This window comes from Hippocampus guttulatus, chromosome 12 (assembly GCF_054856545.1).
Source record: "Hippocampus guttulatus isolate MCC_2025c chromosome 12, RoL_Hgut_1.0, whole genome shotgun sequence".
In the NCBI taxonomy this organism is placed as follows: domain Eukaryota; kingdom Metazoa; phylum Chordata; class Actinopteri; order Syngnathiformes; family Syngnathidae; genus Hippocampus; species Hippocampus guttulatus.
Window position 1 is genome coordinate 7,329,917 of NC_141272.1, and position 27,551 is coordinate 7,357,467.

At 39.7% G+C, this 27,551-nt stretch overlaps 1 protein-coding gene across 2 annotated transcripts; it reads right to left on the minus strand.

The window, feature by feature from the left end:
- Positions 1-78: 78 nt before the first annotated feature.
- rasa2 (RAS p21 protein activator 2) lies at positions 79-27,493 on the minus strand. Of its 2 annotated transcripts, XM_086124860.1 has the most exons (25): positions 26,624-27,493; positions 25,435-25,602; positions 22,431-22,548; positions 17,438-17,541; positions 17,260-17,354; positions 15,728-15,804; positions 13,477-13,560; positions 12,922-12,994; positions 12,720-12,796; positions 11,367-11,468; positions 9,143-9,296; positions 8,434-8,582; positions 8,135-8,249; positions 7,916-7,990; positions 6,999-7,122; positions 6,441-6,547; positions 6,251-6,334; positions 5,875-5,952; positions 5,719-5,792; positions 5,356-5,462; positions 4,562-4,644; positions 4,206-4,414; positions 3,769-3,872; positions 2,177-2,357; positions 79-2,086 (listed from the first exon to the last, which is right to left on the minus strand). In XM_086124860.1, exons 2-25 carry the CDS (start codon positions 25,490-25,492, stop codon positions 2,056-2,058), a joined length of 2,463 nt encoding a protein of 820 aa, XP_085980986.1. In that variant the 5' UTR covers positions 25,493-25,602; positions 26,624-27,493; the 3' UTR covers positions 79-2,055. The 2 variants fall into 2 exon arrangements, with proteins under 2 accessions (XP_085980986.1, XP_085980985.1); XM_086124859.1 differs by having other exon boundaries at positions 25,435-27,493.
- Positions 27,494-27,551: the final 58 nt, after the last annotated feature.

The window sequence follows — 27,551 nt, forward strand, 5'->3', positions numbered from 1 at the left end:
TTATATTATACTGTACAAGCACTTCACAAACCATGACAATATTGTAGATGCACATCCGGGAAAGTTCCACAAGCAAGAGAGGCTTTGGCAGAATGTTTATTGTACATTTATTTAAACTGACACAAAAAGACCAAGTATAGAAAATAAAACATTTGTGTGTAAAAAGGACATTTATGGAGACATTCAGAAGCAACGCCCTGTACCTTGAGAAGTGACCTACATCCCAACAAACGCCAAATGGCACAGAAAAAAAATGTACGTATTTAATAGCAGTATACTTTCAAATCACAGCAACGTGCTTTAAAATTATTATTATTTTTGGTTCTGTCACAAATGCAAGAGGACTTTGTTTTGTCTCTCTGGAACACAAAACATACAACAGATATGGACGTTAACTGCCATCTGGATTTATTTTGGCAGTTTATAGGTTTTTTTCCCTTTTAATATTCTTATTCACATGGCAAAAATGACAGCTGCTATGTTTTCATCCACAGACTGACCTTAAGAGGAAAGTGACAGGCATGTTATTTTAATCAAATCATACTGTACCTAATATGGACTTACAGGAACACAACAGAAATGCACAATTTCACGTTTCACTATCGCACACAAGACCAGCCACGAGATAACGGTTCCCTTCTTAAAACTACAGAAGCGTCGATGTGCATTAATACAGTGTGGCTGAGATTGAAATGTTATGGTCTCAATAGTCAGGTTTTCTCTTTAAATCTGGAAAACACAGCCTGCAAAAAGAGTTGAGAAGGTGTTGTACTAGCAGAACATCAATAGCATAAAAAAGGAGGAGTGGGTGACATAAAATATCTTTTTTTTGCATTAAATGTCAAAGACATATTAGAAAGAAATGACAGACCACCACCAAGAAAGGTGATTTTCAATAAACCTAGGCCGTAAGAGAATATGATGGAATGGCTCACTGATGCTGCTCACACAAATTGTATTAGAAGAATGCTGTATAAAAAGATATCTAGAAGTTGAGCCTTTTGGTTTAGAAAAATGATGTGCTTTTAAATATCACGATTTGGTTGCTTGGCATTTGTTTGCCTTTGTGGATTTTTGTCTGTTGTGGCAGTCAATTTGTAGCAGTGCCGTGAACAGATTCTTCCAGTGGTGCCCAAAAGAAATGCGTTCATTACTGAGATCTTTTGCGGTCATGTTCATAAATAGTTTGATTTCCTTCATCATGTGTAGTCACCTGTTAAGATGTACTTGTGCTCTCGTACCAATATGAGCCACAAACAGGTAAAAAAAAAATAAAAAATCATGTCCATGCAATCTGCCTGCCACAGGTCATGAAAAAGTAAAGCATATGTTATTAAAACATACATATTAAACAAATATATAGATCTTACATTTCGTTCCACTTTCAAAATAGTTGTATTCAAAATACATTAATTTTGTTTTTCAAGTCAAAGCTATGAAATTGTCTTTGGTCAAGAATAAAATATATATAAAATCAACCAGCTAGAAATGTTACTATACAGAGTTGAAAACAAAATCGGGATCATGTAACTGATCAAAATGGGGAAGTCTGATACACGAAGTATCTAGAAATTGGTTTCTCATTTGGAGAAATATTTAAAGTGCTTTTGCATTATTTACTCCCTCACCATGTCATGCGAAAGAACATCCAAAGAAAGGCAGATTGGCTTTTTCCATCATAGTGTTTAGGATGGTCCATCCTCACAGCCATTCTTCTAAAACTGAGTGAATACAAATTAAAATAGCAGCCTACTCACACAGCTGTGGACATGAACTATGAAGGCAGCTCTTTATAAAAGAACTACAAGGCGAGGGTGGGGGCGGGGGGTATGACATATGGCATGAAGACGGTAAAATCAAAAAGGGGGTCCATCTAGTTCTGCTCGGAGGAATGAATAAGTTAACTTCCTGGGTTTAGGATGTCAAAGCTGCAAGGCTGACAGAGTGAAAGCTTCTTCTTCTCCGGGACAAGTGTTGGCTTCCTTCATTGGGACTCCCGAAGAACATTCACTTGTGTCACTGGCGTCTTCTCGCTGGTGTAAAGGCCTCGCCCGTCTAGGAGGTTTTTCCCACTATTGGGTTGTCCCTGCAAAACAAACAGTATTGTATAAGAAGAGTTGTTTTATTTTATTTTATTTTTTTTTTAAGAGGGAACAGTCAGGTGGCGAATACTCACAAACTGCCGTACTGCGCCGTGGTGTCATTTCGCATCTCATGTTGCCGCTGAAGCTCCATCATGATGTTTCGGAGCTGTTTGAGCGTCTGAAAGGTCTCTTTGGGTTCCTGAATGGTAAACTTGGAGTACTCCTCCTGCTCTCGCTGAGGGCCCTGGTATACTGCCAAACTGGCACATGCATCTAAGCAGATTACACACAATGTTACAGAATGTACTTTTAAAAGGTGAGCATTTAAATTGGCTTTGGCAACTCAGAACAGGCCATTATATAGTAGTAGTAGTAGTCTGCTCTCCTAAAACGTGAGCGTGCGCCAAGCTTGGTTTGTTTGAAAATGGTGAAACACAACCCACCCATTTGATGCCATTTGTCATGTTCAGAGTCACGTCATCGCAATCAAGAGGAAGGATGCACCATGGATTGCCAGTCAAATGTAGGACACATACATAAAGACTAAAACCAAGTTTGGAATTTACTCAATTTTATTTTGTCAAGTGGTTGCATGAAATTGAATCAGCTATAGATCTACTTAAAAAAATGTACCTGGATCCAGATGATTTTATTGTGTCCAACCACCCGAGGAAATAAATTTGAGTCAATTCAACACACCAATTTGTAGTGTACAACTCATACCTATGGAGAATTTAGACTCAGTAGTGGTGTTAAACTCATTTTTATGATGGGTCACATTGTAGTGAGACATACATAACGGTTGCAGAGGTTCTCATAAATGTGTGGCACTTGTTCCTTTGCTTTGGCTCATTGGTATACTGTAGTTCATTCCAAACCAGCTCAGACTGTGCTGGCCATACCATGTATTAAAGCTCAAAATCTTGTTCTTATTACATAAAGAGCAAAATAGTCTTGGAACATCACGCTCCCTTCTCCATGTGGGACAGCTGCTGTTACGCATGGCGCTACCATCCTCCATCCTTTCAACTACCTGAAGGCAAACAAAAATCCTGTGTGATGAACCAAAGATTTCCAGTTTTGATTCATCAGTCCATCACACATTCTACCAGCATTCCACTGGTAGCCCATGCAAGCATTTTTTTTTTTTGGCTTTATTTCCAATTTCTCTGAAGGAGAGACTCACGTTTTTGAAAGTCATGATGATCCATCCGTCACTATGAACTATGACATCAACCTCTAATGCTGCAGAAGGGCTTTGAATGATCCACCCCTGTCCGTGTCTTGTTCATTGTAAAAAGGCCTTTTAACATCGTTCTAAAATGTACATTAGTTTATGCAGTTTGGGGCAAATTTAGCTGTTTATTTTTAACCTCTGGCTTGTCACCACTATCTTTGTAACATTTAGAGGTATTCATTGGACGTGAACAGCTTGAGTTTTTGCTTTTAAAATCTAAAGTCAAGCAATTCGCACATGCATCAACTCTCCTAGAGTGCTTTAATGTTTTTCATTGTGCTTTTTATACTTATACCGCCCCTGAGAATATGAAGTTTTTCTTTTTCTCCTTATAACCGCTGATCCCAACCAACGTTCCTGCATTTTTACAGAGAATATAGTCCCTGATGGCGTCTCAGTACTCCAGGAAGAGTGAATTGATTTTTTTTTTGAAGATTAGACACTAACCCTCCATGTTCTGCAAGTTGGTGTCATTAGCAGAGAGGAGAGAGAAAATCCTTTCTGTTTCCCGATCACAGTCGATGTCCAGCTGCAGGTTGGCCTGCATGGTGCTGAAAGAGTAGAGGACAAGTTGAGAGAGACGTGATGATGGGAGCGCCAAGCTGAGAGACAACGGCTCTACCGAAATTTGTTGAGATCATTGGCCATCATAGGAACAAAAGCTGTGGCCATTTTTCTTTTCGACGTCTCAAAACAAAGATCTAATTAACCTTTTCTAGCACCGTATACTGCTTTCTCGCCCAAAATAATTCAAAGAAATTCACACAGTCATGAACATTTTTCCTGAGTGTTTGTTTTGATCTTACTGGTGTAAAAAAACAAAACATAGCTAGGCAAGAGTGGGTTGATCCGTTGACTTTTTGGTGATGTGGAGAAAGACTCACATGGTGCAGGGTTTACAGCCTGGCGAGCTGCTACTTTGGCTTTTACAGCACTGCCAGGAGCCGCCAGTGTAGGTGGATGGATGAAAATTGGCCAAACGGCCCTCATTACAGCGACTGACCTGGCCCAGGACATCCAGCCACTCACAGGCTTCCACACAATTTCTTGCCTGCACGTACAGCTGCTTCTCCGTATGAACTACCTGAAACATCTGACACACCAGATACAGTTCCATTCTGAAGTCACATTGGTAAAATAAAATAAATAAATAATAATTTGCCTTTCTGAGCAACTGTCACTTGTTTAAGCAAATAAGAAGCCACAACGATCCTTTGAAGTCAGAGGGGAACCTGCTTACATTTTTCCGTTTGAAGGCACTTTCTTCAAGTTTCTCCACTGCCTGGATATTTTTCACATTGATGATACAGACGGCCTCTTTCCCTAAGATGCAGAATTCATTGTCAGGGGAAAATATGGCAGCAAAGGATCCAAAACCTCACATTTGTTTTTATCTCTCTTCACAATTGAAGTCAATTAAAAAAAAATTTTAAACCAAAATGTTGACAAGTTATTGTTTTTAGCCATTTTCTTTCCTTTTTTTAATATACAACATTCACATTTTCATATAACCTTCATCCTGTGTGCATGGAAGCAAAATAAACACAGCTGACCAAAACAGTATACTGGACCGTAATAAAAAACATTTAATCCACCTTTCTGGCTCAGATACTGCAAGCCTAATTTGATGCCATCTGCTGGTAATACTAGGAACGACCCTCTGACGAAGCGCTAATCAATAGGTTGAGTTGACGATGAAGGAACCCCTCCCCGCCCCCCACGGCCTCATTGCACTTTTAGTTTGCCTCAGAGGGCCATTAGAAGATTACGAAACTATATAAATGTATACTTGACTCCTCATACTATGACATGCATCCAACAAATGGATGGATGAAAAGTTTGCTGAACAATTTATCTGAAGAGGGGGTTTGATCATGTCAAAAAGTTACTACAAGTGAAGACATTTGGCAATTTTGGTCCAAATTTGAGCAAGACACACGAACGTTGATTTGTCCTAAACAGCAACATAAAATGATGTCGGACTGGACCGAGATTAAACCTTTCGGGGAAGGATGAATAATATTGCTCGCTCACCTTTATGTTTGTGATAGGAAAGCTCTCTGTTTGTCACTCGAAGCCATCGCTTTTTGAAGTTTTTCTTGCCAAGGCGTTTTCTCCCCTGCGCCCGTTTCTGTACTTCCCTAAAGAGTCACCAGCATGCCCTTTAACTTCCAATTCACCCACATATGCCGCTTCTTTCTACTTGGACTACAATTGCACATCCAGATTCACAGAAGATGTCAACTTTTTTGCAAAGTCGAGAGGCTACATTAGAATACATTTCGAAAGGTCAATTTACAATTGAAATATAATTATTTAAATTAACGATCAAGCCAAAACCAGCTCCGGAATCCGTGTCAGGCCGCCTGGCTCCCCAGTTTTAGAAAGAACACTTACCCCTCCTTCAGAACTACGGCATCTTCCAAGCCACTCGACTCTTTGCCGACATTTGAAGATATTTCATCAAGAAACTACACACAGGAGGAGGACAAAATGTAGTTTTGAGACTATTAAAAATAATCTTGACAATGACTAAAAAGATGTATATAATACCTTTTTTACTTTTTCAATGCACTTATCTTCTTGGAATGATTTGAAGAAGTCATACATGTATGATTCTTTGAAACTAGACTGAAGGTGGGGGAGGGGGGGGATAAAAACATCACGTGATTGGGTGATAAAAAAAATGTTATTGTGTATTAAGTGTAATATTCTCATTTCCATTTTTGCCAGTTTAATTTCAACACTATTCAATCTTTCTTACATCTATGCTCAGGCAACTGGAACAACAACAACAACCCTAATTAAAGTCCTCCTTTTACTTTGAAGACCCTCAATGTTGCCTCTAAACTTTACGACTGAGCTTTATTTTAATGAGTGTTTTATTTTCTATGACCAATTCTAATGACAATACAACAATGCAGCTTACCAATTTTTTGGACAAACTGCCCCAGCTGCCCAGAGTCTGGATGGTTTTTGAGATGAGAGTGAGCGTACGAGAGATGTCCGGATCCTAGAATAAAACATTAAAAAAAATAATAATAATAAATAAAAAGTATCTTTGTATTTTTAGTCCACCCATTAGATGGGCATGAACAATACTGGTGCCGTGAACTTACAGGATGATGTGAACGGAGCTGGTAAGAGTGTGGCGATAAAACGGCAACAGCAAAGAAGCGCAAGAACACAAAGCTGCTCACAGCAGAGTACTGGACATGAGGGTCAGCTGGTGAGAGACAACACCAGTTTCCAAAACAACTTAACGTGATCATCGTAATTGCATTAGTATTTTTTTTTTTGCTTGGGCTAAACACAATGTAAACATTAGGCGTCCAAGTGTTGTCAAAAGTCAACTTTAGTTTATTTATTTATGACTACAAACAATTGTCACGATTAGAAGTTCATACAGCTTGTTGGTAATTGTGTCAACTTAACTGTGTCATTAACTCATTCAGAACCAGTCAATTCTAGACCAAGTCTGAAAAGACGTTTAACAACGTCTTTTGGAGTGAATGAGTTAAACAACCATGTTGAGCGATTTGAGACACCATATGAAACTGAAAATGTAATTCGTGGTACTTTTTGTAATTAGATTCTGATTTGACATAGTTGCGATATGCCTTGCTTTCACTGGAATAGTTTTGTAGCAGTTTAGAAGGGTTTCAAGACAGACAGACCTGGAAAACGCTTGCAGGCCAAGTGTCTCAATGACCTGAAGACAGCACACATTGATGGAGGGCAGTTGGCATTTGACTGAGTGATTGAGGAGAAGACTTTCTGGACATAAACCTGGAGGTTCTCCTATAGAGAGAAGGACACATATGTGTGATTTTGTTGACAAATGATAGTGAGTGGTAGACTAGGAATGAGCACTCATGCCACACTGCAAAGAAAACCGTTATCATGCTTTGAGAATAGTCTGGAGATCGGACTGGCAAGGTCCATGCCTGCGGCACTGACTCGCGTCTGGGAAAAGGAAAATGTTTGACACTTGATGAAAACATTGTAAGGGTTGTATGAGCCGTGCTTTGCCTGGTCCCTCACCCTGCCAGGCGCATAACGCCCCAGACAACTTACCGGTAGCTTCGAGGGTCAGTGGGACACACAAACCCACCCACCACAATAAGATGATGGTTCACAGGGGGGAACCATATTTCCTTATTATTTTACTGTTTGTCTTGCTTGCTGTTTGGCACTCATCGTCATGTGCGGCAAACGGATACCTTTGTATGTTACCTTGAACATCACAAAGTCTATTAGACTGACTCTGATCGACTGGTGAAAAGAGACTTTGATTCTCTCCTCTTTCATCGAGAACTGCTTCAAACGACAAAGCGTATGCAGGAAAATTGGCTCAGATTGCATGAGTGTCCATGTTTTATGTTATGTTATGTGTTGTGTTGTATTATTTCGTTATTTAATGTTAACTGTTTATGTTAAGAAACCTGCCATGGGACTATGGGAGAAAAGTAGCAATTTATGCTAAGTCCGGCGCATTTACCCTGTTCATTCATTTGTCGATCAATGTGCACGGTCCCAATGAAATCAATAAATAAACAAATGAATAAAATAAGACAAGTAAATATTTACATACCTTGTTGACTTCCACATTGTCCCCTTCTTTTAGTTTATTGGGGTCAATCTCACATGTTTTATTGGACTCACAGATCTATGAAAGGAACAAGAACTATTTGAGAGAGTAGAACAAAAATGGTCAAATAAATTGTTCTAAACATTACAACTGTTTTCAACTGAAGTACAAAAAATGACTACTCAGTGACAGCTTCACCTCCTACTTTGTATTTTCTTGTACCTCATCTATGACGGGCTTCAGCGTAACGGCGAGGTAATTCTTTCCCACAATCTTCATCATGTCATCAATGCAACGTGTTGCCAGTGAGTTGCCACGGAAGATAGTGTTCGCCTCCCTGTATAGACAAGAATGATTGCAATTTTCACATTGTTTTCCAGAGTTGTTTTGGGCTAATGAATGAATCTCGATGAGTGAAACATTCAAAAACTGAACCCGAAATTTCCCTTGTAGTTCTGAGGTCCCTGGAACAGTGCTAAAAGATACTGAATCGCCATGCTGTAAGTGTGCAAAGTTCTCACTGAGTGTTGTCCAACTCCAATGCTGCCACAGCAGAGACAAAAGGCACAAAGCGATTATGATGCAGCAGCAGTCGAACCATGGGCAGAACGCCTTCGTATCGCTCTCGGCAAATGTCCCCCAGGATATGTGCTGATGATGCTGAGATGGGCTGAAAGGATGGAAGAGGATGTGAAGAAGGTGGGAGGGGAATAAAGGCAATACACTGATTTGGTGTATGGCGGAGTCTGTGGGAGAGAGAATTGGTGAAGTAAAGTGTTTGTGTCATGTGGTGTAAAGGTTTGGGTTGTTTAAGTATCAAGCGTATGCCGGAAAAGTGGTTAAGATTGCATGACTGTCCGTGTCTTATGTTATGTGTTGTGTTATATTATCTTAACTGTTCTGCAAAAAGCTTCGTTACAGCTGTGTGAAAGCGCTATGTAAATACATATGTATTGTATTGTATTCTACATTCTTACATTATTGTTATTCACATATTTATGGCAACCACTATTTCAAATGCAATATAGACCTCATTAGACTCTAGCTTTTTGCGCCCCTCCCTCCACTACATGAGGAATTACAATCAACTGAGAGCTATAACTTAAGAGTAAGAAGTGACTTCTTATTCTACAGACTGTAATGGAACTTATAAACGTAAATCCTGAGTAATATGACATTTACTAAATATTGAAAGTAACTTGTCCAACACAAGGCTTTACATTATCCTACCTTCACATCCGGAGATTTGAGCAGCAAATTGCAGAGTTGTATGTAGCAGGCAGATGGCAGCACTGTGTCCTCTACGTAGGCCAGTTTTAACAGCAACGATCCCAAATCATCAGATTTTGACTTGCTTCCGTTCCCTTTAGGTTGAAGAAGATACCTAATAAAACCAGAGATACTTTGTTTGTTATTATATGACTACTAACCACTCCACTGTATTATCAGTCTTCAAATCACAAAGCTTATGTGGTGGGCTTAGAGGTCAGGAGCCTCAACATGTTGACACACAACATCGCAGAGATTTCGCACGATAGAAAAACAGGTAAGAAAGAGACTGGATGATTAACGGGATTCGTCACACTTGAATACATGTAGAATGTATTAGCATTCATGGCTTATGAGTCATTGTGCAATATGATTAACATCTAACACATCCAAAGTATCAGCTCTGTCCAAGAAATAACATTTTCTGATACGGAACAATGTGACTGACTGCCGATCTGAAAGAAGTACCCTGCCCCGCGGTCAGCTTGCATATGCTTAAGCTGTCCAAGACATTAAAATGAAAGTAAAATCTCATTTGCAGGGGACTAACTAACCCATGCTCCACGTATTTGATATCAGCTGCTCATAAAAGTTCTTTAATTGCTATGAAAAAACGATTAATGTCCTGTCTGTGTGCTATAGATGACTAATTTGTTAAAAACAGGCAGACAATGTGATGTAATTTTAACCATTTGAAGCACTTAGTGAGTGCACTGTGAGAAAGGCTATATGAATAAAATGGATTTACTCTTGTGCCGGTCAATGAAAAATTTAGCTTGCTTTTTTCCTTTTCACGGACAGAGTGAGTGAAATACTTGTGAACATTGTTAAAAAAAAAAATCCCAGTCTTGAGCAATACCAAATTTGTGTATGCGTATGTCATTCACATTGTTATAGACTATGAGACCCACTTTCAATTTCCCATTGCCATGGGTGGTGGCATGACAGGTCTGTAAAATATGTACGTATTTGTAAATAACCACAGCCGAACGAGGACGGTAGGGAGACTGGCACATCCACACATTGCACAGATTGACAAATGAGGAAGGAAATCTTACACATTTGAACCCTTGTCAGACAGATAAAAAAACACGGGAGTCACAAAAAGCTCATGCCATCTTAAAATGAAGAGAGCTTCTCTTTCTCTCTCTCTCTTTTTTTTTAAAGTTCTGCTGCAGGCCCTTCCCCTGCCATGTCAACAGCACTTGACGACAATGACATTATTATTATTATTATTTATATGCATTTCATGTGCCCACTTTCATGTGTTTTTCAAAGTTGTGACGAGCACACTATTTGGCTGCAGCATGCACGCAGCTTATATTTAAAATTATACTCACAACCCAAAGACTTATGATTCATTGGTTTTATGTGGTGTTGGTGCTGCTTGGTTAATCCTGCTTTATCACCAAGGCAACTGTGGCAGATGTCAGGCGTTTTCTTTTTTTTTTTTTTTTTAAACTTCATATCTGTATGTAATTAATACAACCTGTAGAAATGTAAACAAATTAAACAGTAAACAGCATTATCTTTCCATTCAACTGTATTAAAGACAGCATGTATGTCAGCACCTTTGAGACAAAACCTTTCAGCCCACAGCTGTGTTTGAATTATCCATCCATCCATTTTCCGAACCGCTTGATCCTCACTAGGGTCGCGGGGGGTGCTGGAGCCTATCCCAGCCGTCTTCGGGCAGTAGGCGGGGGACACCCTGAATCAGTTGCCAGCCAATCGCAGGGCACACAGAGACGAACAACCATCCACGCCCACACTCACACCTAGGGACAATTTAGAGCGTCCAATCAACCTGCCATGCATGTTTTTGGAATGTGGGAGGAAACCGGAGCACCCGGAGAAAACCCACGCAGGCCCGGGGAGAACATGCAAACTCCACACAGGGAGGCCGGAGCTGGAATCGAACCCGGTACCTCTGCACTGTGAAGCCGACCTGCTAACCACTGGACTACCGGGCCGCCCGTGTTTGAATTATGTAATTACTAAAAGGACTGTTCAAAAGGGACACACAAGCTTGGGTCTCCTGAACAAACAACACTGGGACCTTAGAACCTGTTAGAAAAGCTACTGTTGAGACATGCTGGGTCTCAATGTGGGAAATGTTGATAGCAGAATGTGAACAATATCATCCTTTAACATGTAGAGTACTTCTGTTCTGCAATGTCCTTACCACGCTTTGTGGATGTGGTCATTTCGCAGGATCTTGACAGGCACCCGTGTTTCCCCCAGAAACACATCTTGAGCCAGATTCTCATTATTCCATAAATCAACTCTGCAAAGGTACAAGATTCATGTACGGACATATGCCAAATACGGTAGAGGCAAATTACAGTACGTAAGATCCCGCTCGTGTTCATCACAAAGACGCAACCCACAAGTCAATAGATAAAAATTCAAAGCCCCAAAAGTAACCCCGACTGTAATGACATGTTTGCGCCATATGATTTATTTGGTTGTTCGTAATATAACTGTAAGACAATATTTTCAAGATAATTTCCAGTTTGAAATACACTTTGAAGAAACTTTATTTGCATGTACGCCGCCATTTTTGGTTATGTCGCAATGCATTCCGAGTAGTGACGTACAATGGTTGCTGACCATAGTGCTGCTCTCTGCTGAGCGAAGCTCAACAACTGCGAACGACCACTATCATCGTGAATAGGAGTCAGAATGCCTCGCTATGTGGCTTTTGACTTCTTTATACCAAGATGAGGCCGATGCGAGTGGTCGCCGAGGTGGTGTGCCCTCTAGCATTGTCTTTGTCATTTTCGTGCATCTTTCTGAGATAATAGCCAATAGAGCGGCAAGACATTACGGTGCAGAGGCGGACTCTTCCAACTGCATCCTCTCACTGTTTTCTTAACTTCCTTTCCTGAGGAAAGCTTTGGAAGCTTATCTTACTTTGTGCATTCCCGTTTGACGGAAAATGATTTCCAAAAGCATCACAGTGGGGCGTTGCAATTCCTTTTCACCGATGCTAGAAGTAATTCGCAATAGTTTGGCTTTGCTTGCCAAAGAGGGATGTAAAAAAACAATGGCGGGCGGGGTACATGTAAATTGAATTTCTACCGAATGTATTAAATTGGAAATTATTTTCAAAAATGTTAACTTGTAGTTATGTTACTAACAATCAAATAAATCATATGGAGCAAACGTGTCATTTCAGTCGCAGTTCCTTTTAAAAATATTAAATGGCGGTTTCAACAGTGCTTTTTGTCTTGGTTGATAAAAGCCAATCGAATAACCATGCAACAGTTCACTTCAAATCCAAACCTCAGAAACGTGCAAGAAGGTTTACCTTTGAATTAGTCTAGTCTTACCCCATGTGCTATGAGTCCATTGGGATTGAAGCCCCACATATCCTTAACCAGAAACCAAGGCCCTCTATCAGCACAGTACATGCTTGATGCAAACACTCTCTTTTTGTACTTCAATACGTTTTGTAATGTACTGTACTTGGTAGGAAATCATTTTATTTTGGGAGGACATACAAATGTTAAAGATAGAATAAAAATGAACTAACTTGATCTCTAGCTTTTCGATGTCTTCTTCCTCCACTTGGAAATGAGATTTTTTGGAGTAACTGCTAGACCGTGTGACCTGAAAATGAAAGTGTATTTTTATTAAACTTCAACTTACAGTACTTATTTAAAAAAAATTAAAAATCATAACTGGAGCATTGCATTGCTGTCATGGGAATGGGTTCTAAAACTTTCCAAATTTACCTCAAAGAAGAAAGTCTCTTCGAAAAGAGGGTTGCTGGTTTTCTTCTTGACCTTTGTTTTCTTTTGGTCAGACCTGAAGAGAAAAGTTAAATAAAATAAAAAAACGTCATTAAAAACACGTACTTTCTCAAAAAAGTACTGATGAAATTTTTAAACATTTTCTACCATGCATTTTTCTTGTTACATTTTAGACTCTATCGCGACACTTTAAGAAGAGATGAAAAGAGTGAAGTGGCTATGAACTGGCAAGTTCTACATTTCAAAAATTTCATGCAAAGAAAGCCAAAGGCCTAGTACGCACAAGAGTTTTTCTTTTCTTAAGATATGTTTTTAATCTGTGACAGAACCCACACAAAAATGGAAAATCAATCATTGAACGCATTAATTGATCACAATGTTGGTGTTCTGGTCGGATAATCTCAACGAGGCTCTAAAAAGAGATTGAAAGTTGTGCTGTAATTCTGGATCCTTGGGGTATTTTGGTGCAAGCGTGACATGTTTGAAAATTGTGAAAATACATATGAGTCTTTTAACAAATATTCTGATAAAAGTTACCTGGCAGGTCCAACTAGTGACACAGTGGCATACGGGTCACAGATTTGTCCACTGATTAGCGGCAGTCCCTGGCACTCTATTATTCTGCAGATAGCACAAAGAAAATGCAGTTAAGACATGCCAACAAATGTATTATATTGGCTATTGACTACTACTTTGTCAACACATTATTCAGGGTTGAACTCACTCCATGAAACGGCAAACAAGAGTAACCTTCTTTTTAGTGATCCCACATCGAGCTCTATGGCTTTGCCCACTTGTGTTGTTTCAAATAAACGACAGTTCAAGTCAGATTTCTGTACGATAAAGTCCCCTTTTACAGTTAGGAATGGGAGATCATTAAGGTGACAGCGGCAATGGAGATTTCACAAACTTGATCATTTTCAGGAAAGTCAGGTGGAATTTCCTTTTTTTTCCCCTCCTTTGAAATTAATACCATATTTAAGATAAGAAAACCTTTATAGTCTCGCAATCCTTACGAGGGTACCGTTATTGTATAGGTGTACCCAGATTATGAATCATATAAAAATGGCATTCATTGATAAAGTGATAGCATGTTCGACAATTAAGGAGATCGCTTTGCCCTTATGTATGACCTGTGTTGCTCAGGGACCATGATTTCTTTCACAGGTGTTTCAGGTGAAAACAAACAGACACTGTAGGAACCCTAAACAGGATGTGGCTGCTAAGCAAGGGTCACTGGGGAGCAAGAATGAATTCAGCCTCTCACTAAGTGAGGCCAGAGGGGAGAAGACATGCCGAGAGAAGGCCGCGTTGTTTGTGCCTTGGTACCATGACACTATTCCCCGAAGTTTCCTTTGTCTATTTCTTAATTGACAAAACCAGCGCAGTACTGTCCGCTATGATCTTCAGCGATTCGTGTCACTGACAGCATGACTTGCAGATGCGTGCAATTTATGAGCTCACTCATATTTATTTTACACCTGCAGTCATCAACGTAAGCACACTGGAGAGGTGACAGAGAGCAGGTGACATTTTAAACAAACAAACTGAGTGATAGAATGACAGCTACAGAAAATCACAGCGCTTGCAGGCTTTCAGCCAGGCACCATCACTTCCTCCTCATTACCCTGCAGTCGCATTATAAAAGGGGGTGTGCAAACAATATGTAAGAACTGAATGAGGGCTGACCATGACTCACTTGCATCCAAGTTTTACTCATGCGTTTAGTGAGTGCTTGCCTCTCAACAAATCAGCCTTCCGTGTCATGAAATATTTGATTCAAGATGTGTTACAATTATCACGAGGGTATTAGGCTCATAGTATGTTGCGCAGAAACATCAGCAAAAGGAGAAATTCAGGATGTTGGTGTTTTTCCTGAAGAAGTAAAAATATAACCCCTTAAAAAATGCATTTTAATCAAAAGGAGTTAAACGCCGCAAAATGTATAGCACAATTACTGAATTGAAAAAAACAAAACAAAACTAACTGGCACAAGTTTTTCTGTGACTTTAAATCACACCAACCAGTGACCGCTTCCACAAGATACATGATCAGAATCGAATACTCTGCGTCTGCATATAATGTTAAGATTTGATTGACACTGTCTTAGAAGTATTGTTTTAACAGTGCTTTTATTGCAGTAGTTGCAGTTTGCAGGTCTATGATGTAGTACACTTGTAGTTGTACACCACTGCAAACTACAAACACAACACAATATGCATATTGTGAAGTTAATACCTCACTGGCAATGTCAATAAAAACCGAATATCGCAATTTCAAAGGGGGGGGGGGGTATATTCAGCACTTTATACATCCATCCATCCATTTTCCGAACCGCTTGATCCTCACTAGGGTCGCGGGGGGTGCTGGAGCCTATCCCAGCCGTCTCCGGGCAGTAGGCGGGGGACACCCTGAATCAGTTGCCAGCCAATCGCAGGGCACACAGAGACGAACAACCATCCACGCCCACACTCACACCTAGGGACAATTTAGAGCAGCCAATCAGCCTGCCATGCATGTTTTTTTTGGAATGTGGAAGGAAACCGGAGCACCCGGAGAAAACCCACGCAGGCCCGGGGAGAACATGCAAACTCCACACAGGGAGGCCGTAGCTGGAATCGAACCCGGTACCTCTGCACTGTGAAGCCGACGTGCTAACCACTGGACTACCGGGCCGCCGCACTTTATACAGATATCAATATTTTGCGAAGTGGTCAAAATGTTGGAAGACAAACACCATTACGGCATAAGAAGGTTGAAAGTTTGCGTATTGAGTGTAGATACTCACTGCACAAGTAAATGCTGACCCACTGAGCCGTTGTCTGTGATCACTTCATTCAGTCTCATCTCTAGATGAACCTTACCCTGTTAAAAACGAGGACAAGGTGTGGCTGGTTAAAAGTAACAATGACAAGCTATGATTCAGTGTTGGATCACTGTACAGTATTCACTTTCCTTTTAGTCGAGTTCATGAAACAGAATGAACACAATTATTCAAATGTCACCTGCATCCACCGACCGGACCAAGCAGACAGTAGATTGTTTAAGGAGTCTAATTTTCCGCTCTTCAAGCCTTCTTCATTTTATTTTAGTAACAATTGTTGTTATTCCTTCACTAAGTGTCTTCACACTACCTCTTGTTTCATGTCACAGCATTTAAGGTGACAGAAAGTACAGTGTGTGTGATAAGATCCACCACAGCTGTTGATTTTGTCATCACTCACAGAACTCGGATGTGGTGAAGGCTTTCGGAAGTGCCACAGTGCAAGAGAACAAGTTTAAAAAAAAAAGAGTGAGAGAGTAGGATAAGAGTGAGAGATCGAGATAAACAAGACACCCACACACATGCACCGGCTCTGCAGCTCAGCACTTAACGTTTCTGAAGTTATTTTATTCTATCAGCAAACTTAGGAGGTATTATAATGTTAAGCACATTCCAAGTATTTGAACAAGTAGTCTAAATGAAAAGCAAATTTAGTGACTCAACTGATAAATGCTTTTAGTGAATGTGACAGCTACTTTGTCTCAAACTGCTCCTCACATTATTTTCATTATCAGAGGATAAATGGTTTGGAAAATGGATGCACTTATTTGAATCTGAGCAAACATAGCAACCAGGGTTCAGGCCCAAAGTTCCAAACCAAGGGGAGACATTAAAATAACACCTCGATCACTTTCCAACGGACCTTTACATTTGAGTGTGTCTGAGCGAATCAGTGAAGCAGGAGACACCCAGAATAGTCTGCTGTGGGTTAATGGCAGTTTGAGTCAATATGTTAACAACAAGCAGTACAGTCGTGGTGGTGTACAGACCACAATAACCACTTGCTTTGAGAATAACAAATACAACAGACCGTAAAACAGAGCAACTCGCCTGCATGGCCTATACACCATAAAATCTAGAACAATGGCCTTTTCAAAAACAAACAAACAAACAAGCAAACAAACGAACAAAATGACAAGACTATGAAACCGTAATGGAAATGTTTACAAATGTTGCAAATGAGTGACTTCCTCCTTGTGTAGTTGCGGTGCAGGGGGCTGTAATGTGTCCCGAGGAGGAAACTTTATCACGAATGTGGCATTGTATGGTATGCTTTTACTATCGATGCGCAAGATGTGTGATCGAAATGTAATCCTCAAGGGCCCACAGTTTCAAAAAGACGACATAAAACAACAATAAGAATTATGACCAGGAGCTTTAGAGTGAGGTGTTCAAATTAAAAGGAAACATTTTGCAATTAAAACAAGCCACATTACAAATGTAACACATCCATGATGAAATGCTTCATACAACAGTACATCCTGAAAGGTATTTACCTGAACCTCTGAGTTTGGGTCTACGGGCTGAAGGCTAAACCAGTGCTCCTTCCCTTTGTATTTACACAAGTCATCCTTTCGAATTGACACCTTACCTGAAAAGGCGAAACAAAAATGCATTCAACTCTAGCTCCACAATAACTAAACTAGGATTACTGTACAGAATATAGTGACTTACCAACTGGTAAATCCCTTTGGAAAACACTCTTGGCATAAACATAAAATGATAAACCCTGGAATGGCCGTGGAATCTCAAAGTAGAAGTCTTCACCGTAGAAAGGGCTGTAAGCAAAGGCATAAAATCCGTTTACAAAAATGAGTCCAGCTTTGGTGTAAAAACAGCATAAATGTGTAGAAATGTGTGCAATACGTCAAGCAATGTGTTCAAGGTCATAGCCCAGTTAGCTTCAAATTGAAGAGCATTACAAATAGGGATTGTAATGCATATTTTAAAGTGTTTAAGAAAGTTCTTCATCTAACTGGCCAAATGCCATTGAGTAAAAACATAGAAATGAGGCAAAATGGAAGCTAGTGCTTGGCTGTTACCAACAGTGGCACTGTTCATAATCATTTCAGTCTCAACAAGCTTGTGGTAAAGAAGAATTGTAACTTTGACGAAAAGTAGCAACGTGGCAAGAGTTCCCCAAAATGCAGAGTCTGGTTACAATGGCCATTTCAACATGAAGAATCGGATGGTGGGTGACGGACAAATTGAGTTTTTTTGTGTTGGAAAAAAGTGGCCGTTTTGGGGAATGTTTTTGGGTGACATTGCCTGTCGGACATCTGGTTAGGAAAAAAAAAAAAAATCAAATACGGACACTTGCCATAACTTAACTAATGCGAATGGAAGATTATTAGTGACAAGGGCAATGTGGGCAGTGGTTAATTGTTGTTGTTTTTTTAAATTTTTAGAATGTATTTGTTGTGGAGGGTTTAAGAGGCATATGAAGTGCTTATTCCATTTTTGGCCACTTGTCACATTGCTACTAAAAGAAGCTGAGCCAAAGAAACATTATGGCAACATCATTCCATTCAATATGACACATATTCAGCGAGGGAGTCTCCTTACCTCATTAAACAATATATTTTTAAAATAACAACTTACTTGTCATTTCTCCAAATAGTCAATCAAGGAAGAGTATTCATGTTATTATTAATGCTACATCTAAAAGAGTTGTTATTGCAAACTGAACAGACTACGCAGGGAGTAGTAATGACTCTTTGTAGGGAGGGTTGTTAGTTCTGTGGCTGGAGCTGCATTGAAAATATACTGATATATACAATACACCATTGACATGCAGGTCACAAGTTTTTTGAAAACACAACAGGGTACCATCCAGAAGAATGACTATTTAAAAAAACAAAGGGGGGGGGGGAATATTTCGCAAAAGAATGATTGCACACTTGATGTCGGACCGTGCAGGTGCTGCATGTCGTGCTAATGGGCTGTGCCATACCTTACGACATAATCCCAGTGTTTAAAATTTTATTGAAACAATACAATACAATACATGCTGATTTATATAGCACTTTCACATCAGCGGCAGCTGTAACAACGCGCTTAACAAAACAGACACGATACAAAATCCTTGTTAGAGCTGGCAAAGAGAGAGCCAAAACATCTGCGTGCCATTTCATCGCGCCAACACAACTACTGTACCTCACAAGCAAGACCACAAGCGAGACGGCTTGATGTGACACAGCCAATTGTAGGTTAAACATTACGCTGACTGCAGATGGACCACCTGTGCCAAACAGACTCAGTTGTTTGCGGGATTAAGTATTGATACAGTATGTCCAAGCAACATCGCAAACCATCTTGAAGTCCTTTAAACCTATGAAGACGCCCTGTCGCCTGGTGCACAAAAAGCCAAGTGAGAATTTAAATTCCTGTATAAACACTGAAACAGTTTCTCTTTATTGTTGTAACTTCATTTATTCATTCATTCATTCATTCATTTTCCAAACCCCTTATCCTCAGTCGAGTCAATTTATACTTTAAATATTAATTACTTGTACTGAGTTAACTTTACTCTGTCCATTGATGATTCAGCATTCTTTTTGATTTATTTATACAGTGGTACCTGTACTTACGTCTCTTCATACGAAATTGAAAAGTTACAAAACGTCTCAACAGGAAAATATCGCCGCTCGTTACGAAAGAAATTTCAAGATACGAAAGGTAAAACTACAGAATGGCCTGCTACTAATTTCCTGAACGCAACACACTTATAGCTGCTCTGCTATTGGCTATTACCGAGCATCATCCTGGCATCCCATTGGCTAAGAGGCACTTCGGCCAAACATGTGTCTATGTGTGTAGATAGCTAGATAGAATTAGGGGATGGAACGAATTAGGGCATTCACACGGAAAACTCGTCTCTACTTACAACATTTTGTAGGAAAGACATTCCTTCCAGAACCAATTAATTTCGTAAGTAGAGGTACCACTGAGTTTGGCCAACACATTCAGTGTGCATGTCTCAGTCTTCACCAAACACAGACGTGTCTACGTTGCCATCCTCGTTATGAACACACATTATACATAGTGCTGATGCACCATTCCTTGTGTTGTTATACAGTCTTCTAAGTAATTAGGATATAGTATGACTATTCAAAAGGAAGCTTCCTTGCAAACTCTAGAACATCAGAAGTAGTAGGCAAATACAAGAGCGGGAGCTAGGGAGGAACAAGTAGAGTACACAGAAGGTGAGTGAATATTAACTGCTTTAACAGAGGCAGAGGTAGCGAAGAGAGAATCACAGGGGTGAGCGTGGGAGGACACACTTCCTCAGAGAGTGTAAAATTCTTTTAACCAGCATGGGAATCAAAAGAGAAAAAACCCCAGCTGATATGAACAAGCAAAAGAAGACCCATGTTATATTAGGCGTGCAATAGGCTCCAGCACTTTTCTGTAAATCCCTGCTGGATAAACTATGTGAATTGTAACAATAAAGGTTTTCATGATTATTTTTCAAATCACTATGAGACACCATTTCTTCAAAATCACAAAATGTATTCAAAACCAAGTTCCATTTATACTGTACATCTTTGCACTAATTATTATAATGAATTCACTCATTCTTCCTTAAATACAAATACACCGGACAAGGATGTTAGATAATCGTGGATAAAAAAGTTTTGTTTCTGAAATGAATTTGTCACTCATTTACAGTATGTTTTGCAGTACAAGAACAAATTCAAAGTTTTCTCGGTGTGAGGGGTGCCTGTGAAAGTCATACAGCTACTCTATTTTTGAGACACACGTAATATTACAGGTTGGAAACCACAATTACGGTCAATATCATGGTTCAGCTGAACTAGAAATGCATGGTTGTAGATGAGTACAATGATGACAACTGACATCTTTCTAATTCTATTTTCACATTCAATTAAAGTAAAATTACAGTGCAGTAACTCTCCTTTAAAATGTGGAAGCTGCCAACAGAAGTGAAGTCAGCGCCAACTGTAGATGTTTTTAAATACAGGTCACAAACTGCTTTTCCCCACGACACACACTCCTGATCATGGTCGTTTAAAGCATTTGCAAAAATCGATTTTTCTCAAATGTTGTTCTTGCACAGTACATTCTTTTCGTAATTTTAGAAAGCTAATTTTTGATTTCCTTACTTTGCTTTTAAATGTCTGATATTATTTTGTTTGCAAATACTTTTCAACGTGGTATTTTGAAATATGTGAAGCATATCGCGTCTGAAATGCGCGACATCAAGCTGACTTGCATTTGCTGCCTGGTATTTCAGTTTTGCCCTACGACACATTGGAAACTTCCAAGACCTATGAAAATGTCACAAAAATTTGCAGTACGTTTTAATACTAAATAGACAAACTAAAAAAAGAGTAGTGTACAGAGATAATACCGTATTTTATGGACCATAAATCACACATTTTCTCTTAGTTTGGCTGGTCCTCTGACTACTCAAATGCCTCCTTTACATATTAAAATTAGAGCTCGTATTCACACCCAAGATTCCTGTTCCCCATGTGGACTGCAGCGAACAAGTTCCGTTTGGATTTCATATTTCCGTTTCTAACTACAAATAGGTTTTTCTTTTTAGTTCAAAATTGCTTATTAAATAGGGGTACATCCGGAAATTCACTCTGACACCCTTACACCATTATGAGACTGGCGATTTCGAAGAGGCAGAGCGCACTCTGCTCCCATTACTTTCTGAACGTAACCTCTGTTATCACGCTTGGCCAAAGATAGAATACTAGTTGGTTGTTTCACGTTTTGGTTCTCTTAATAGTAAATCATTGTTGTGGCGAATGCTGCATGGAAAAATGGCGATATGTCACACATTAACTTGCCATGGCAACTACTACTACTTACATTTCTTCTATGTTCTTCTGGTGACCGGCAAATACTTTTGATGCATTTCGGCTCCCTTCTTTCGCATGCGGCATCCTCCACAACAATGATTTACTGACTACAACAGTAAAATGTGTGATAACCGTCTGGGATTCTACCTTTGGCCATAATGCCATGCAGGATTCTAAGCCATTTTAATTAAAAAAAAAATTTAAATTAAAAAAAAAAAGAATGAACTTTTCTGTTGTTAGAAGTTTAGAATCCAACAGGAATTCGTTCGCTGCCATGAACCCGATTAGGGAACAGATTTTGGATGCAAGTCTGAGCTTTAATGTTCTAAGTATCAGTTATTTAAAAAAAAACAAAACGAAAATATGACTGATACTCCGATGCAACTTTTATGTTTTTTATTTCTTCATGATGCATCTTCTGACTGGTGCCACTTGTACTCCGGAGTGACTTGTAGTCCGAAAAATAGGGTACCGGTAATCACAAAAGCCGCTATTCCACTGAGTGGCTAATATTTACGAGGACATGTTCAAAATTCCCTTGCGACAAGAAAAACACTAATATTGTTGGCAAACATCTAGCAAACGGTTAGCAAACTTTTTGCGAACATTTGTGATCTGCAACAAACCCTGATGTGAACGCACATTGTGCTACCTTCGCCAATAGGTACAAATGTTCGCCGCCCAGTGGGATAGGGGCTTAAACACTCCAATTACAGAGTTGACAACAAAGTAGGGGTAAAAATAACAATAATGTAAAACACAATCATCATGGACAACTGTGACCCAAGAGAATGTTTGAAATTCCAGCAGACAGAATTTAACCTACTTACCTGCCACTTTTATCAAACACCTTGGTTCGGAACACCTCTTCCTGATCCAGGCTGACGGTGCAAAAGGTACAAAGGTCTCTTTGTCGGTTTGGGACTGGACCCAGGTTTTTAGCTGCACCTGCATCACATTAAGAAGCACATGGTTATCACCGCTAATCACAAATGAACTTCTTCTATTATTTGTTATTGCATTACTTTCTGTAATTGGAAAAAAAAATGTCGATGGTGAGTATTAAACGTGGATATGTATGAGAGGAGGAAATTGAGTATTTATTGAACTCTTAAGAAATGAAATGTGTGGAATTTGGTACACATAAAAACAATGAGAAGAAGCTGTTCATGTGGCGGGAGATTCTGGTCCAAATGGACTGTAGCCTTCTGCAAATGAAGAGAGGGCCGAACAGGCTGGGTCCAGGGTGAGTAGGATCAGCTGTAATCTGACCTGCATGGCTCCGGGTCACGGAGACATGCAGGTCGGGACCTTACAGCCGGCCACCTTCTCAGCACCATGCAAAGTACATTGCAGGCTGTGCCTGTCACTGGCACCAGCATACCTCCCAGTGATGGTGGAGGTGATGATGAAAAGGTGAAAATCAAAAGGTAGAATGCTGTCAATATCTTCGCAACAGGTCAGATTTGGACTAAAGGGATTAGAAAGACAGAAACAGACAGCCTTAATTGGTTCTTTTGCGCTAATCTTAAACACCGGTGGGGGCGTAATTAAGAAAAGCTTCCAGTTAGTCAGTTGACAAGCTAAGTCAAGTCAAGCTTTATTGTCAAATATGCTCTATGTGCAACATACAGCACAGATGAAATTACTTCCCTCTCTCAACCACAGTGCAAACATGCAGTGCATTGAAAGATACACAGCTAAAAATAAGGGCAGCAGACTGAACAGCATAAAAACACATCAAGACATAAATATACAGTATCTACTATGTTAAGGTTAACTAATATGTTTATAGTTCACAGTTTGTTTAGGAATGATTGGAAACAGGTCACTTCATTCCAATTTGGATTGTCATGCGCCTTTGTCAACATTCGGACACGTTAACACGTCACCCTGTAAAAACCAGCACCTAAGATATTCCTCAAGTCATTCATTATTTTGCAGAGCATCTGGTTTCACAACGTCCCCCACAAAGAGTAAAGTGGCTCCTCTGAAATATACACAGAAAATGAACCGCTCAAGAATTGTGTATGAAAGAGGAAAACGAACAATGGGTCAATGTGTAAGAGTGCCATTTCATAAGATGGCAAAGTGAGTTACATGAGGTGATAGTTTCTCTATTTTGTTCTCCTTAGCGGATTAATTCATAGTAGTGAAACTGACACTTGCTTTCATGTTTTACTCCTATGCTTATGTGCCTTAGCCTTTCTTTTAATGATTTAAGGTCAATGTAGTCTATATAAACATCATAGGGCTGTGATAGGACAGACATCAAAGATGTTGAAAGTGAGTTGAAAGATAGTGAACAATTCTTCAAAAAAAGTGGCTTCATGTTGTTTAATGCAATGACCATCAGAAGTTTACCGAAAAACCCCCCATACATCATAGAAAATCACACCTAGAGTATTTAAAACAACCACATACTAAAAACATAAAACAAAAGGAATTACACCTGTGTATTTCAAAACCACATAACTTTGCTTCAAAGTACGTTATCTACACATAATGGGAAACACCACAGACAGACAAATGATGATTATCTGCGTTTTAACGCTTAAGCTTTAAGATAGTTGAACCTAAATGGTGACGCAACACATGCAGACACACAGTATCATAATAACAGGTATTCCCTATTAAAAAAAATAAAAAATATTACAGCAGCTTAAAAAGTCACTCACAGTCAATGTCAGTCTTCTTCCTTTGCTTGTCCACAATGATTATCATGATGTACTGTTTAATGTTTTACATTCTATTCAACCAAGTTTTTATAAAGTACAATTTTATAGAGTGCTATTTTCCTTGTTAAATTTTTTTTGTTTATTGGTCATGAAAAATAAATTTGAACTGTTATAATTGAAATGGGATTGTGTGCAAATGGTCTTCATATATTCTCCAATGCTTTTATGAAGAAAGGGGCAAAAGGTTAACGTGTATCCTGAAATTCTCAGAACTAGTACTGTACTATGATCACGTTTCATTGACAGACCGGTTGCACTTCCTGTACATACCCCTTTCATTGGGCCTCTTTTTTTAAACTAGACATAAACTTTATTTTATTAAGTTAAACAAGTGAAAAAAAATTCACTGAAATGATGGTACGACACACACACACACACACACACGTCTACGCAACTTCAATCATTTTGCTTAGACGGTACTTCTCAGCCACCGTACATTGACATTTTCTGTTCAGTCTTTCCAATATCGACATACAGCAGCTACTGTGTTGTAAAGACGTTGAAGGACGTTTATAAGAAGCGTATCATACTGTGAAATAAAATACCATGGGTGTCGAAAACATTATTAGATTATTACTATAGGACTGTATGTGAGGTACACTGTCATAGACAACATTGAGTGGGTGTACTTAGAAATAATCGGTTGAGTGACTCTCCGCTCGCCATCCGTCAGTCGTTTGCTTTCAACCTGATTGCTCAAATTATTGTCAATAACGAGTGCTAACGCTCGCTCCAGACATGGTAACTTAAAAGGTGGTTAACCAGGGCTGCCTCGAAATGCGATTTGCCCAACGGAGCACCTGAAGTAAAGACCAGAGGCCAAATAAAAGCAAGCAGAGTTCCGTTTTCAAATGCGCTATTATTTGAACAGCTGCCGTGGCCCCGACATATCGATGGGAACGCGTTTCATGAATGACGCGATAAACAGAAGCCAGCAGAAGTAGCCGATGAACAGGCTCTCCTGCCCCCCGACTGGAGATAGATAGCACGCCGCGCCCCTCCGGCTTTGCCTCTCGCTACTGCTAGCTCGTTCCCCGTGGTCACTCACTCGGTTTCACGGGAGAGAAAATATATCGGCTCTGGCCGCCAAACTTACATATTTTACCACGCAGGCTCTGTAGAATCCGAATCCTCGCGTCGTCCTCTTCCGCCATGGTGAGAGCTGACCGTTGTGTATTCAGCACGGCTTTATCATATCCGTTTATGAATGCAGGCAGGCAGAGTGGGAGAGAACCAGCCCCACTGCCGCGTTACGTCAGGCTCCCTAACACAGCATGCACACTAGCAATTGCCTTTTGGAAGAGAAGTTGCCCACAAGCGGAGCCAGTACAATGTTGATGGATTTCTCTTCATGTCTTCGCATGGCAAACCGCCGTGATTGACTGTCATTATTTGAAGACAAGATACGACCGAAAGTCATAACAACATGGTCGCCAACACTATTCGCACTTGACGCATTCAGCTGCAGTATGTAAACTCTGCCCTCGTTGATATTCAAACATTAAGCTTGCTAACAAACGCACTCTTGCCTGACCACAGGAGATATTTGCCCCACTTGTTGCCGGCCACAATTGAGACATTGCCATAATTATAATGTCTCATATCATTTCTTTTAAAAAAGAATGCTGCAGTATGTAAACTCTGCCCTCGTTGATATTCAAACATTAAGCTTGCTAACAAACGCACTCTTGCCTGGCCACAGGAGATATTTGCCCCACTTGTTGCCGGCCACAATTGAGACATTGCCATAATTATAATGCCTCATATCATTTCTTTTAAAAAACGGTGCCGTGTCCCTCGAGCCAGCAGGAACTGAAAGTTTGACAACACACTAAGAAAATTACACCAAACTAATTATACATGAAAAGACATCAGACAATCAGAATTTCAATTGAATCACTTAACTATATTAAATATAAAATGCATATCGGAACGAAGGGAAAATAGTGGCATCTGCTGGATGAGTTACATACAAGTACAGTACTGTAGACCCCAAGATAGCCTCCGTATACATTTTCAAATTTAAAGTTGCGACATTATTACTTATAACATGTTTATGACTCCAAATGCAGACTAATATTCACGGCATACCTTTCTGAAAGGTGCCTTTTATATATTTCAAAATACCAATAGCTCATCTTTCCTGGATGTCTGATTTAAAAAAAAAGAAGTTCCCTTTAGAAAATAATGTGAATGCAAGCAATCTGTACCATCATAAATGCATAGTCTGTTAACCGGTACTATAGTAAAATCTTCAGGCAAACAACATAAAAATGTAAAATCACCTTTTGAATCTGGATATCAGGGCACAGTGGCGAACCTGTGGAGCGAGAACTTTTCCTTCGGTCAGACTTCAATTCACCAACACGTACACATCTTGCACTATGTTATTCTAGTCTTGCATTGTGGAGGATGTAGCCGTATTGTACTGAGTAACCAGAACAGAGACGTATAGAAGCGCATTTCACCCTTTACTGCTGCTTCATCGCAGCAAGTTCCATTTCCTGTTCAATGGTAATTAATAACCATACAGTATTGTACAATTATAGTCTTCCTCCCCTTTTCAAAAACATTAATATTGACCCAGAAACACATACTCTCACTAAATTAATCCTTCCGTCGTTAAGTCTGTGATGGGAAGTCCAGGATTTTGTGACTTCTAAAGCTGCTCCACAGTATTTCTTTGCTGTAAATCAGGGCATGGCAACTCTGGTTCCTCGAGAGCCAAATCCTGCCTGTTTTTTTATATATTATTATATATTCATAAACACAAGAAACAAGAAAATTAACAATTTTCCATTACATCAAATGCCAACCCGCTCCAAAAATCCTAAAGAAAGCAGGTATCAAAATACATTATACAAACCTACTTGAGCATCAAAAGAACAAGGTCAACTGTAATGAATAATACAGGAAGCTACAACTGCATTTGAATTTGGTCTACTTACAGAGGACAGCCAGGTGTATGACATGCGGTGCAACAAACCTGCAGGGAGATTTTATTACGAAAATTTGACACATGTGGTGCCCCAAGATAGTATGGTGGAAAAAAGAAACCACCCACTGTAACTTACTGCAATTAAGCATCAGTGTCTTGTTCTTGTAAGATGCAAAGCTAAAGTGGGGGAAATGTCAGCGTGATCCAGACACTACAAATAACTATTTGTCCTTTTTACAAGACATTCAGTGGGATCATTTTTGGCTTGTGCCTCA

Bases quoted from the DNA above. Each gene is read 5' to 3' on its own strand.
- rasa2 (XM_086124860.1), bottom strand. From the start codon at position 25,492: ATGGCGGAAGAGGACGACGCGAGGATTCGGATTCTACAGAGCCTGCGT. The intron at 12,995-13,476 runs GTAACTTTTATC...TTTTCTCTTCAG, and splicing joins TCACTAGTTGGACCTGCCAG to GTCTGACCAAAAGAAAACAA. The intron at 2,358-3,768 runs GTTAGTGTCTAA...TAATCTGCTTAG, and splicing joins CAACTTGCAGAACATGGAGG to ATGCATGTGCCAGTTTGGCA.